We start from the raw sequence: 15,218 nt of genomic DNA on the forward strand, positions 1-15,218 counted from the left end.
AGTCAAATGTTTGAGCTGAGGGATTTAATGTCAACTACAACAATGTAGTGAGATTCTGTCTCTACCAAAAAATTAAAAAAAAAAAAAAACAAAAACAAAACAAAAAAAAAAAAAAACTTCAGATAGGTGTGGTGATGCATGCCACCAGCTGCAACAAAAGCAGGCAGATGTAAGAGAGTAACTGCTTCAGCCACAGAACTTGAGGCAGTAATGTGTGATTGTCTCCCCTTTGCATTCTGGCCTGATGAAGGCAGGACTTCAACCCAACAATGAAACTCAACATACAATTTTTAGGTCAGAACACCAGGGTTCCAATAAAAAGGGATCTAGATAATGGAATAATTGATTGGATTAAGAAGCTGACCATCAAAAAGTACTACCAGGAACTTCAGAAAACCTAAAAGCCATTCTCTGGCATCACAGCATTAAAAGGAGTGTTTCACTCAATGTAATCCCTTGATTTATCTGAAATTTGAAGCTCAAGTGTTTCTTCATCATAAATTTGTAACTTCTCTAGTTCAATGGAATCTATTATAAAAGTTTTCAAACAGTAAATATGCCAATGTATGTGTCACATATCTCTTGTTTCTCAAATTTGAATTCAACCCTTCAGTACAAATGGCTCATTTTTAGTCATACAGAAATTACAGAATTCCATCAGGTAGCATTTACCTCAACCTCCCATCCTGCTATTGTTTCTAGCCACAGTAAAAGGAGCAGACATTTTTTGGGTAAGGATCTCCACTTCTCAAAGATGAACATCTTTTAACTGGAAAAGGTCCCCTGAAAAAACTCATGTTGAGATCACCAGTGTATTGACCATCATCTGTATTTCAAACAAAATCTTTTGTTAAGTAACATCAGCATTTCTTAAATGGCTAAGCAGTAGATATTTCTAAATCTCTCCTATGTGTTGTAATCTTAAAAATATACATTTGTCTATGCTAAAGAATGTAGAATTTCTATATCAAAGCAGTGCAATTCAAAATATCAAAATCCATTTAAACATCTATCAAATAAACACTCAAGAAACACCATATATTGTTTTGGAAAGAAAAATGGGATAAGTGGAGAACAAACTGAGAGCAGAAGCCTATTGTCTAAACAATAGGCTAAACAAATTCTGTTTCTGCATTGCTCAAAAGGCTTTATTTAAAAGAGCCATCTGATTAGTATTTTCAGTCTTATGGAATTTTATTCTGAATTAAATGCCAGTCACATTTTCTGACACTTAATGGAGGTTTTAACTTCGTACACTTCCCTAAGGTATCTACTGTTCAAAAATCTCAGTATTTCAACATGTTACCTTTTTCCTTCATACTTTCCCTTTTTAAAATCTGGTCTATTCATTATAATTCTGTAGTTTGAAAATCAAACTTGGAGTCTTACTATAAGTCTGATATGAATCTCTGTTAGAACTTCTACTATGATGTTCAGAATGATCTCTACCAGCATGCCTTTTGTAGCCATCATGATCACTAAATTAAAAAAGAAAAAACAAAAAAGGTTTGACAGTGTCACAAAGAATGATTAAAAAAATCTATAGGACAAAACTGAAAAATTTTATAAGACTTATATCAGCTAGTGGAATGTGTATTCTGTCTAGAACTAGCATGATCACAGTATGCATAGTGTCTACACATCAAAGCATATTCCATGATGTCTCAAAAACCTGGATTATTTCTGATTGCATAAGTTGAAGAAACACATTTTAAGTTATCAACTTCTAGTATCAAAAATATAACATATTTACAACTTATATCAAATAAAGGCCAAACATATACAAAGACTAGGCACTTATCCAAATACAATATGAAGATACCCAAAAGACAAGTGGGACTGATATTCATAATTAGTTATTCAGAAATACATTTCAACACCATTGAGGTACCATATTTCAGCCATACTGAAATGGTTATACATTATGAAATGCTACAAATATCACGACCGTGAAAGGATGCAGATAAACTGGAATGCTGATACAATGCTTGTTGAATTGGAAAATGATGCAGCTTCTATGAAGAAATGTGGTGGGGCCTCAGAAAAAAAAAAAAAAAAAAAAAAAAAAAGAAAACCTTAACATTAAGATAAAGAATTTTCACTCATACATACCAAGAATTCAGTACCTGTACTCAAACAAAAATATGTGCATAACAATAACGTGGCAGAAACACCCAAACAAATGAATGGGTTAACAGCTTGTGTAAAAAGTGAAGTGCTATGTTGTGAATGAAACTTCAGGACATCAGGCAGAAGAAAAACAGATATAGAAGTTGAGAAGTGTTAGATCAAGCCCATTAACATGAAGAAGGCAGAACAGGTCAGTTCACAAACAAAACAGAGTGGTGGTTATTAGCAGCTGAGGGAAAAGACAAAAGAAAAGGGACTGCTTACCTGGTAAGGGACTTGTAGTTTGGAGCAAAGAAAAGGTTTTGGAACTAGATGGAGGCTGTTGCTGCAGAACACAGCATGTAATAGATACCACTTAACTGTGTACCTAAAAGTGTTCCATTTTCTTACATAAATTTCATCACGAAAACAACAATAAACTAGTTTTCATTTTTTCTTTACCTATCCTTAGGCACATAACCATCATCTTTTCGTGACATATGCTCATGCCTCCAGGAAGAGACTGACTTTCCGCATGAAGGACCTCCATAATTCTCTCTTCCACGTGATGTGGGACCTGTAAATTTAACATGATGAAACACTATGTAAACAGAAGAAAACCTGAAACACCATTATTTGTTTTCTAAGACAACTGTTACAAGATATTTCTTCAGTGACTCAATTCTTCTTTCCATAAGTCACCCGCAATTCCTGACACCTTGATTTCTTACGGCTCTGAATTATCTCTTGATTCCTACAAGGACAGTTCTTACAAACTTAAGCCATACACTAACACTTAGTTAAAAGTTCACTTTTAATGGCTAGTAACTATTGCTTATTATTTTCTTTCTCATATGAATTGCCCATGACTATTGATGGCACAGGCAAAACACATAAAACCATCAAAGCCTTCACGGGTATTAAAGTTTACACGCCGGTGCTTTCGCAGCTCAAGAAAGTCAATTTACCGGTGTTGTTGATTGCCTCTCACTCACACAAATACTGCAAACCATGAGTGGCTGCATGCTATATTTACACCGAAATGTTCTCCTCGGTCTTGAAGTGGTTGCCCCTATCTTAAATGTTGAAAAATTAAAATATACTAGTGAAGGTTTTCTAATGATGGCCAAGAATTCTTCTCCTGGTAATAAGCAGTACTATTCAAGTGCTAATTACATCTTATGCCCCTTTCAAAATAGGAAACAATCTCTTTTAATATACTCTTCATGTGAAGCTTCTAAGAGATCAGTCTTCGACCTCTGATATGTTCACTGGCTAAACATTTAATGAAAATGTGCTGACTTGCCGGGCGCGGTGGCTCAAGCCTGTAATCCCAGCACTTTGGGAGGCCGAGGCGGGTGGATCACGAGGTCAAGAGATCGAGACCATCCTGGTCAACATGGTGAAACCCCGTCTCTACTAAAAATACAAAAAAAAATTAGTTGGGCATGGTGGCCCATGCCTGTAATCCCAGCTACTCAGCAGGCTGAGGCAGGAGAATTGCCTGAACCCAGAAGGTGGAGGTTGTGGTGAGCCGAGATCGCGCCATTGAACTCCAGCCTGGGTAACAAGAGCGAAACTCCGTCTCAAAAAAAAAAAAAAAAAGAAAAGAAAATGTGAAAATGTGCTTACTTGTACATTTTGAAGTCAGTAGACACCTGCCTTCACTGATACTCTATTACAAAATGTAAAATAGAAAATGCATTAATTCTATTTTCTCCATATTATCATGGAGAGCTAAGTCAGAATTTTAATATGTTCTGTTTTAAATTCTTTGCTGAGAGCTGTTAGTTTATTGTCTGGCTTTCTTCTGTTCACTCTGAAATCTGATATTTCTCCTTCGCAGAATTATTACTTGTATTCAACACTACTGCTTGCCTCATGCTGCTTGGTTCTGAATTCTCCCCTCAAATAATTTCAACTCCTACATTCAGTATCTTTTCTTAATGTTTAAACATCCCTGTACCATCTTAACAATTAATTTACAGTCCTTCCCATGTTTCACAACTCTGCAATTCAGTGGTATCCACGTAACTAAAGAGGTTGGACATGCTCTTGTCCAACATGCATCTTTGAGGATGCCCTTAGTATCCCAACAACTGGTCAGAATGCCTCTGATTATAAGCATTGATGGGGTCTCAGGATCTGTATTCCAAGCACAATGACTCACATCGTGAGCCCGTGTGGTAGACTGAAGGCAAGTCAAATGCTTTAGCTCAGGGAATTTAATGTCAACTATGACAATGCAGTGAGATTCTGTCTCTACCAAAAAATTTAAAAAAAGAATTAGGTGCGGTGATGCATGCCACCAGCTGCAACAACAGCAGGCAGATGTAAGAGATTAACTGCTTCAGCCCCAGAATTTGAGGCAGTTATGTGTCATCGTCTCCCCTTTGCACTCTGGCCTGATGGAGGCAGGACTTCAACCCAACAATGAAACTCAATATACACTTCTTAGATAGGAAAACCAGGGCTCCAATACAAAGGGACCTAGGAAATGGAATAATTGATTGGATTAAGAAGCTGACCATCAAAAAATACTACCAGAACGTCAAGAAAAACTAAAGGCCATTCTCTAGCATCACAGCATTAAAAGGAGTATTTCCCTCAATCTAATCCCTTCTTTTATCTGAAATTTAAAGCTCAAGTGTTTCTTCAGCATAAATCTGTAACTTTTCTAGTGAGATGGAAAGTATTACAAGTTTTCAAACAGTAAATATACCAATGTATGTGTTACAACTATTTTGTTTCTCAAACTTTAAGGTAAGCTTTCAGTACAAATGGCTCATTTTCAGTCATACAGAAATGACACAATTCCATCAGGTAGCGTTTACCTTGACCTTCCATCCCACTATTGCTTCTAGCCACAGTAAAAGGAGCAGACTTTTTTTGATAAGGACCTCCACTTCTTAAAGGTAGACATCTTTTAACTGGAAAAGGTCCTCTGAAAAAACTCATGTTGAGATCACGAGTGTATTCACCATCATCTGTATTTCAAACAAAATCTTTTGTTAAGTAACATCACCATTTCTTAAATGGCTATGTGGTAGATATTTCTAAATCTCTCCTATGCATTGTAATCTTAAACATTTACATTTGTCTATGCTAAAGAATGTAGAATTTCTATATCAAAGCAGTGCAATTCAAAATATCAAAATCCATTTAAACATCTATCAAATAAACACTCAAGAAACACTGTATATTGATGTGAAAAGGAATATGGGATAAGTGGAGAATGAACTGAGATCCGAAGCCGATTGTGTAAACAATATGCTAAACAAATTTTATTTCTTCATTGCTCAAAAGGCTTTATTTAAAAAAGCCATCTGATTAGTATTTTCAATCTTAAGGAATTTTATTCTGAATTAAACACCAGTCACATTTTCTGACAATTAATGGATGTTTTAGCTTCGTACACTTCCCTAAGGTTTCTACTGTTCAAAACTCTGAGTATTTCAACATGTTACCTTTTCCATTAATACTTTTCCTTTTAAAAATCTGGTCTATTCAATATAATTCTGTAATTTAAAAATCAAACTTGGAGTCTTAAGATAAGTCTGATATGAATCTGTGTTAGAACTTCTACTATGATGTTCAGAATGATCTCTACCAGCATGCGTTTTGTAGCCATCATGATCACTAAATTAAAAAAGATAAAACAAAAAAGGTTTGACAGTGTCACAAAGAACGATTTAAGAAATCTATTGGACAAAACCGAAAAGCTTTATAAGACATATCCGCTAGTGGAATGTGTATCCTGTCTTGAAATAGCTTGATCACAGTATGCATACTGCCTACACTTCAAAGCATATTCCATGATGTCACAAAAACCTGGATTATTTCTGATTGCATAAGTTGAAGAAACGCATTTAAGTTAATCAAAGCATATTCCATGATGTCCCAAAAACCTGGATTATTTCTGATTGCATAAGTTGAAGAAACACATTTTAAGTTATCATCCTCTGGTATCAAAAACATAACATAGTTACAGCTTAAGTAAAACAAAGGCCAGACACTTATAAAGGGCTAGGCACTTATCCAATTACATAATGAAAATACCCAAAAGACAAGTGGGACTGATATTCATAACTAGTTATTCAGAAATATATTTCAACACCAGTGAGATACCACATCTCAGCCATATTGAAATGATTATACATTATAAAATGCTACAAATATTGGGAGGCCAAGGCGGGTGGATCACGAGGTCAAGAGATCGAGACCATCCTGGTCAACATGGTGAAACCCCGTCTCTAATAAAAATACCAAAAATCAGCTGGGCATGGTGGCATGTGCCTGTAATCCCAGCTACTCAGGAGGCTGAGGCAGGAGAATTGCATGAACCCAGGAGATGGAGGTTGTGATAAGCCGAGATCGCGCTATTAAAAATTCTACAAATATCAAGACCATGAGAGGATGCAGATAAACTGGCAGGCTGATACAACACTTGTTGGATTGGAAAATGACGCAGCTACTATGAAGATATGTGGTGGAGCCTCAAAAAAAAAAAAAAAAAAAAAAAAAAAAAAAAAAAAAACAAACAAACAAACAAAAACCTTAACATTAAGATAAAGCATTTTCACTCATGCATACCCAGAACTCAGTACCTGTACTCAGACAAACATGTGTGCACAAAACTAGTGTGGAAGAAACAGTCAAGCAAATGAATGGGTTAACAGCTTTTGTGAAAAGTGAAATGCTATGTTGTGAATGAAACTTGAGGGCATGAGGCAGAAGAAAACAGACATAAAAGTAAAGTAGTGTTTTATCAAACCAATTAATAAGAAGAAGGCAGAACAGGTCAGTTCACAAACAAAACAGAGTGGTGGTTATTAGCAGCTGAGGAAAAAGACAAAATGAAAGGGACTGCTTAACTGGTAAGGGGCATGTAGTTTGGAGTGATGAAAACCTTTTGGAACTAGACAGAGGCGGATGTTGCACAACACAGCATGTAATAAAGGCTACTTAATTGTTTACCTATAAATGTTCTATTTTCTTACGTGAATTTCATCACTAAAACAACAATAAACTAGTTTACATTTTTCCTTTACCTATTCTTGGGTGCATAATCATCATCTTTTCCTGACATATGGTCATGCCTCCAGGAAGGGACTGACTTTCCGCATTAAGGACCTCCGTAATTCTCTCTTCTAGGTAATGTGGGACCTGTAAATTTAACATGATGAAACATTATGTAAACAGAAGAAATCCTGAAACACCATTATTTGTTCTCTAAGGCAACTGATTCAAGATATATCTTCAGTGACTCAATCCTTCTTTCCCTAAGTCACCAGATATTCCTGACACCTTGAATCCTTCTTATAGATCTGAATTATCTCTTGATTCCTACAAGGCCAGTTCTTAAAACTTAAGCCATACACTAACTCTTAGGTAAACATTAACTTCTAATGCCTAATAACTATTAAGTTATTACTTTCTTTCTCATATGAATTGCCTACAGCTATTGATGACACAGAAAAAAACATGTAAAATCATCAAAGTCTTCACTGATTATAAAGTTTACAGGTTGGTGCTTTCTCATCTCAACAGTCAATTTGCCCATGTTGTTCAGTGCATTTCACTCACACAAATACTGCAACCCTCGAATGGCTGCATGCTATATTTACGCCAAAATGTTATCCTTGATCTTGAAGCGGTTGCCCCTATCTTAAACATTGAAAATTTAAAATGACCTAGTGCAGGTTTTCTAATGATGGCCAAGAATTCTTCTCCTGGCAATAAGCAGTACTATTCATGTGCTAATTACATCATTATGCCCCTTTCAAAATAGAAAACAATCTCTTTTAATACACTCTTCATCTGCAGCTTCTTAGAGATCAGTCTTCCACCTGTGGTATGTTCACTGGCTAAACTTTTAATGAAAAGGTGCTGACTTGTGCATTTTGCAGTCAGTGGATGCATAACTTCACTGATACTCTGCTACAAAATGTAAAATTGACAATGAAATGTTTCTAATTTTTCCATGTTAATATGGAGGGCTAAGTCGGAATTTTAATGTGTCCTACTTAAAATTATTTGCTGAGAGCTGTTACTTTATTGTCTGGCTTTCTTCTGTTCACTCTGAAACGTTACACTTCTTCTCAGAATTATTACTTCTATTCAACCCTACTGCTGGCCTCATGCTGCTTGGTTCTGAAATCTCCCCTCAAATAATTTCAACTCCTATACTACATATCTTGTTTTAATGTCTAAACATCCCTGTACCACCGTAACCATTAATTTAAAGCCCTTCTTATATTTCACAGCTCTGTACTTCTGTGATATCCACATAACTGAAAATGCTTGACATGCTGCTGTCCAACATGCATCTTTGAGGATGCCTTTAGTATCCTAAAAACTGGGCAGAATGCCTCTGAATGTAAGCATTGCTGGGGTCTCAGGATCTGGACGGCCAGGCACAATGGCTCACACCATGAGCCAGTGTGAAAAACTGAGACAAGTCAACATTTTGAGCTCAGGGATTTAATGTCAACTATGACAATGTAGTGCGATCCTGTCTCTATCAAAATTTATAAAAAATTAGACAGGTGTGGTGTTGCATGCCACTAGCTACAAAAACAGCAGGCAGCTTTAAGAGAATAACTGCTTCAGCCCCAGAATTTGAAGCAGTAATATGTCATCGTCTCTCCAGGACACTCTGGCCTGATGAAGGCAGTACTTCAACCCAAAAATGAAACTCATCATTCAATTTTTAGATGGGAACACCAGGGGTCCAGTACAAAGGGACCTAGTAAATGGAAGTATTGATTGGATTAAGAAGCTGACCATCAAAAAAACTACCAGGAACTTCAAGAAAAACTAAGCCATTCTCTAGCATCACAGCATTAAAAGGAGTGCTTCCCTCACTGTAATCCCTTCTTTTATCTGAAATCTGAATCTCAAGTGTTTCTTCACCATAAATATGTAACTTCTCTAGTCAGATGGAAAGTATTATAAAAGTTTTCAAACAGTAAATATGCCTATGTATGTGTCACATCTATTTTATTTCTCAAACTTTTGGTTAATCCTTCAGTACAAATGGCTCAGTTTTAGTCATACAGAAATGACAGAATTCCAACAGGTAGCATTTACCTTGACCTCCCATTCCGCGATTGCTTCTAGCCATAGTAAAAGGAGCAGACATTTTTGGATAAGGACCTCCACTTCTCAAAGTTGGACATCTTTTAACTGGAAAAGGTCCTCTGAAAAAACTCATGTTGAGATCACCAGTGCGTTCACCATCATCTGTATTTCAAACAAAATCTTTTGTTAATTAACATCACCATTTCCTAAATGGCTAAGCGGTAGATATTTCTAAATCTCTCCTACATATTGTAATCTTAAAAATTTACATTTGTGTATGCTAAAGAATGTAGTATTTCAATATCAAATCAGTGCAACTCACAGTATCAAAATCCATTTAAACATCTGCCAAATGAACACTTAAGAAATACTGCACATTGCTGTGAGAAAGAAACATGGGATCAGTGGAGAATGAACTGAGAGCAGAAGCCTATTGGCTAAATAGCAAAATTTAATGAAACTAAAGAAAAAAAACATTAGAAGATAAATGATAAATTACTGTTCATATTGTTCTAGTATTATGAAAGGTTTTTCAAATCATATAATAAACAGAAACCAAATTATACTCAAAGAAACTCAATTATTTATTAAGTGATACAGTGACACCTCAGAAAAATCCATTATGTGCAAATTTATTAACATAACAATTCTTAAAGTTCCCTGATAAAATATTACTTTTCTTCTTAGCACATGCTCAGTTTTAATAATCTATTAGTATCATGTATTAAATAATTAATTTTTTTACATAACTACAAACATGTGAGACCTTGGTGGTGTCACATGTAAAAATAAACACATTCTTATACATGGCAGAGTATTATTAAACTTCACCTTCAAGATTAATTGCAATCAAAAAAGACAAGAAGTTCTGCCTCTTAAAATCAAGCGAACACTGCAATTTCAAATTTAGAAAATGTTTCTCCCATCAAATACAGAGCTACCTATTTTTTTTTTTTTTTTTTTTTTTTAGACGGAGTTTCACCCTTGTTACCCAGGCTGGAGTGCAATGGCGCGATCTCGGCTCACCGCAACCTCCGCCTCCTGGGGTCAGGCAATTCTCCAGCCTCCTGAGTAGCTGGGATTACAGGCACGTGCCACCATGCCCAGCTAATTTTTTGCACTTTTAGTAGAGATGGGGTTTCACCATGTTGACCAGGATGGTCTCGATCTCTCGACCTCGTGATCCACCCGCCTTAGCCTCCCAAAGTGCTGGGATTACAGGCTTGAGCCACCATGCCTGGTGGCATAGCTACCTATTAAATTTCCAAAGTAAGTGTTAGATTTTTGATGGTTGGTTAATAGATAATACAAGTTAACCAATAGTTATTTTCTTAATACATGGTCACATTTTTTTAAGTAGAAACTAACACCTCTGCCCTACTGGGTAAATCAATCTTAAATATCATTTTCAGAAGCTCTTTCTCCTGCAAAGAAAGATACATACGTGTTTGTGAAGCCAAGGATTCTGACATTTCTGAGTCACAGAATCTTTTAAGAAACTCAAGTTCTATACTCCATGAATGGATAATACTTTATGGCAGGCCTATTTACAAATTCTCTATATCGAAAGTGAAATGGTTTTCACCTGTATACATGTTTACACACACACACACACACAAACACACACACAAACAAATATTGTTAAAATCAGTCCTCAAATATTGAGTTACTAATGTCCCATTGGATGGGTTTTAAGGTTTCATGGTATTTTGATAATACAACGTATATGAAATTCTGGGCCCAAAAGCAAGAAACTCTAAAGGATAATTAATGAAAACATGTTCTGTGGAAAATCTGCGGAGAACACAGAATCAAGATTCATAAACTCAATTCACTTTGAAATTTTCCTAATTTCAATGCAAAGTAATTAAGATTTTAAAATGAGTTTGAGACATAACTTTAATCATTCTCATTATACACTTTTAGTACTTATAAACCATGTTGCTTATTAAGAGTTAGTTAATTTTCTGTTCATAAATGATATGAAGAAATTTGGAAATCTCTATACTTTCAAGCTTTTCGTCTTTCAGTCCTAGGCTTCCATCTTCATATTTTCAAATGTTACCCAAGCATCCTCCACGTGAGGGATGCCAACCACTTGTCTGTCCACTCCTTCCTCTTGCAGATCTGTTTTCCTGTGGGTCTTCTCTTTCTTGAAAAACACGGTGTTCCATGGCGGCTAGCACTTTGAAAAAAAAGGTTCTTGGCTTGTTCTACTTTTATTGCTTTTCCACCCAAAAACTAAAATATTAAGCCGACCATCAGCAACCCTGCCACATTTCAACTAATCCTATTTTACAGACATTTTTACATCAACTCTATTTACATTCTAGATGTTTTCTCCTAAACAAACTTTCTTTTTCCTGAAATGCCCACATTGAGAACATTGCAAAACCTGCAACAATCACTGAGACCATGCATTCTGTTAAGAAATGAACACCAATTCCATTATTCATTCCTATGAAAAGGCCTCCGGTATTAAAAAATAACACCTAAAAAGTTAAACCATCACAAATTGTATGGGAGAATGTAACCCATCTGTTCTGTACAATATACAATGTGCTTCATCTTTACATTCAGATCACATATTTAAAAGTTTCAGTGTCTTGAGGTTATATGAAAGACTGTGTCATTTGAAAACATAAGGTTATTTATTCAAAGTGGTTAGTCACATTATTCACTATGAATTCCTTCTTTAACCCACTGCTGTGTATCACAGAAAATGTCTAAATATGATTTACAGTTCTGTATCTACTCTAGTACTGTTTCAATAGATGTGATCCCTGTTTGGTCTCATTCATGTTTTCTGTCTTACTCATTTCTTATTTTTCCTAGAGGCATACCTAAAAAAACAACCGAATATAGTATTTCATGTTACTTCTCAGAAATGGTTTAACGTCCTCATTAAATTCACAATAACGTTTTTCAATTTAATCTTTCCTGTAGGCCAAAGTAATGCTTGAAAACAGTTCTGCTAAACACTCTATTTAAACATTACACGGCTTTTGTTATTTGGGAAAGGATCTTAAATCCCCTCCAAGACCTGTTGCAGACAAGTAAGCAGTTCTTCCTATCTTGAGACGTCATGTGTTATTTCTTGGCCCAGAAGAGTTTCCGCAGTTCTGTGCATAGCTGATTCCTTCCTAGTCTTCCAAAGTCAGCCAAAATTTCTTAAACTGTAATCTTCCCCTGAAAACTCTAAGTACCATCTTTATTTCCCATCTTAACACTTATCTACATATAACATTTATTTTAATTTTTCCATAATAAAATTTGTGAGACAAGGCAATTTGAAAAAGACATCTGCACAAATTAACCCTTCTTGAGCTGAAAAACTGGAGGAAAATGGACAAACATTATGATACATAACTCAAAAGTGTCTCCAAACCTAGCATGAAACCATGAACAAAATCAACTGTCTGCCTGTTCCACACCTTAAAATATGAGAGGATAAGGGTAAATAAAAATGCACTGTCTGTTATGTACCAGGAAGCGAGCTAGACCGAAGACAAATAAAATCAACTCGAAAAGTTTAAAGATGAACTAAAGACAATTTAATGATCAAGTGACTCATACATGGTATGGTGAGCATAAAATTCCTATAAGAGACACTGAGGAAAAAAAAAAAAAAAAAAAAAAAAACAGAAAATCTAAGTTGCTCTTAAAGGATAAGTTGCCATCTGTGCAATTTTTACATGGAAGAATAGTACTCAAGTGGTCCAGAACAACATATGGGGGATGGCACCAAGTAGAGCAGGAAATAAAAACAGATTGAGATAATGTTATAAAACAAAAAAGCTCCAAGGCCATCTCCAATGGAATCGCCTTGGCTGCAACATAAAGAAATTCAGTAGGAAAGAGAATTGCATAAAAGTTTAAAGCTGTAAGAAATACACATTCTTTAGAATTTAACACTCCACAGGACAAGATATTATTGTTTGGATCAAAGCAAGTCCTAGAACACACTGGAAAAATAAGGAGGTATGCATGTTACCTAGTAACTAGGTAGGCATGTCACCCTGGTTACAGGAAAAAAACGTTCTTAGGAGAGGGGCACAATGATGGGACAAAAATGTCAGTTATTCTGTTATGCAACTTCCATGTTCTCGTATTATTTTCAATTTTCAAGTACTTAACACTTCCGTAAATGTAAAGGTCTTGTTTAAATAAACTTTCTCAAGAACGTATTTTCAGAAAATGGGAAAGTATCGTTCCTTCTTGTGAGTCTGTCTAGATGTCTATCTACAGAAGATTTATTTTTTGTAAGTCCATCTAGATGTCTATCAAGTTTCTCTGTGCTATAGATGTTGAAGTAATTCCATTTACAGCCATTTAATAAACATGACTTATTTTTCTCATTTCCATGAGAGATCCTTCTAAGTTTTAAAGTTGTTCAAAAGCTTTGAAAGCTTTTTACACTCATATTGAAATAAAAACATAAAAATTGCATTGCCATAAGGTAATTTGTATAATGTTTGTTCCAGTACCCTTCCAACTACAGAGCATTTATATGTCCAAGAAAGAGGACAGCTAAACCATTTCCATTCATACGTCATTATACTATTTTCAAAGTGTACTAGTATGAAAAAGACCTAGAGATGCTGTTAATTGAAGAACAGAGTTAGAATAGCATTAATAAGGGAACCTTACCTTTCCATTCTTATCTCTGGCAGCATGCTTAGCACCTGCAGGGTTCTCAAAAGTAATGAAGGCAAAGCCTCTGCACTTCCTGCTTTGACCTTTCAACAAAAGAATGAAAATATGTGAAAACCTTTTCATTTATGTAACGGACTTTCGATAGTACTAGCTACCTGAATGTTACATCAAAATCGAGCAAATTGCACTTCACATTTTTACTGTGATTCTTAACACTACGTCACCCCTGTAGACAGCTTATTTCAATCCATTTCATTCCCTACCACCAAACAAATTTACATTTGCTTGTATTGCAATAACCTAGCTTGTGCTAGCCTAACTGACTCTGTCTTAGCCGTGAGCATGACATGCTCCTTTTAGCTTCTCCCTCCATGACTCCGCCCCCTCCACATGTATTCCTGGGTCACACTGCATTCAAAGTGTGGTTCACACTGTCCCCAGTACCTGTAACCATTGTAAACACCTCCTGCTTGGCAAGTCTACCAGCTACTCTCAATGCCTTCCTCGGAGATTGAGTGTATGGAAAGTTCCCCCTGCTACCTCTAGATGCTTGTATGCAAATACCATTAGCGACCAACCATCCTGGGAACCTCCTGCCTTCCGGTTACCAGCTTCCTTATCTAACTTGCTTGTTTTGCTTATGTAAAATTCTGCTTCAGCTCGCCTCCCTCTCCCCTACCTAAATCAAGGTATAAAGGAAAATCAAGCCACTTTGTCGGGGCTGAGAGATTTTGAGGGTGGGCTGACTCTCAGTCACTGCCAAATAAAGAACTCTTAATTTGGAACTTAGAGAGTGGTGCTCCTCTTCTAGCTCACTGGGTTACAACACTATCCAATTGGCAGTAGTATGCAGGTGAACTTTACCACAGACCCTTCACCTGCTGCCATGACAATATTCTGAATACCGTACAGAAACTTCAAAACAGGAGTTTAAAAACAAACAAAAAAATTATGTAACCAATTACATATATTAAGTATATGTTCACTTTGGAAAAAAAAATACATATATGTTGGTTTTAAGGGTTACCTTCTGACACCGGACCGTGTTTCCAAAATACTGCTTTTAGCATCTTTTCATTGGCTTCTTTAGTGAACCCATCAATGGAAAGCTTGCCAGGGCGATCTGCTTCCATAATGTTGCTGTAAATGGTAAAAAATAATCTATATTTAGATAACAATAAAAAGGTGAAAAGATTAAATTGCATTACACCCTGTGTTGAAAACTGATGTGAAATTCCCCTACAGGGGCTGACCTCTTTTAAAGTACTTTACATCCTATATGAAAAATCTGTAACATAAAGAGCAAAAGGCAGAATGGCTTCATGGATTAATGGTGCATTTCACTACATTCCGGAGAAAAAACTCTTTAG

The 15,218-nt window shown here is 35.9% G+C and overlaps 2 protein-coding genes across 2 annotated transcripts in view; both read right to left on the reverse strand.

The window, feature by feature from the left end:
* The window catches only part of LOC141582964 (uncharacterized), an 815,156-nt gene that overhangs the window by 408,006 nt on the left and 391,932 nt on the right, over nucleotides 1-15,218 (reverse strand). The window lies entirely within an intron of this gene.
* Nucleotides 1-15,218, reverse strand: part of LOC141583033 (RNA-binding motif protein, Y chromosome, family 1 member B-like) — a 93,901-nt gene that overhangs the window by 3,278 nt on the left and 75,405 nt on the right. The window contains exons 4-5 of the mRNA XM_074392453.1: nucleotides 9,202-9,354; nucleotides 2,572-2,686 (exon numbers count right to left, since the gene is read on the reverse strand). Coding sequence (XP_074248554.1) covers nucleotides 2,572-2,686; nucleotides 9,202-9,354 — 268 coding nt within the window. The remainder of the gene's footprint in view (nucleotides 1-2,571; nucleotides 2,687-9,201; nucleotides 9,355-15,218) is intronic.

The sequence above is a fragment of the Saimiri boliviensis genome, chromosome Y (genome assembly GCF_048565385.1).
Source record: "Saimiri boliviensis isolate mSaiBol1 chromosome Y, mSaiBol1.pri, whole genome shotgun sequence".
NCBI classification, from domain to species: Eukaryota; Metazoa; Chordata; class Mammalia; order Primates; family Cebidae; genus Saimiri; species Saimiri boliviensis.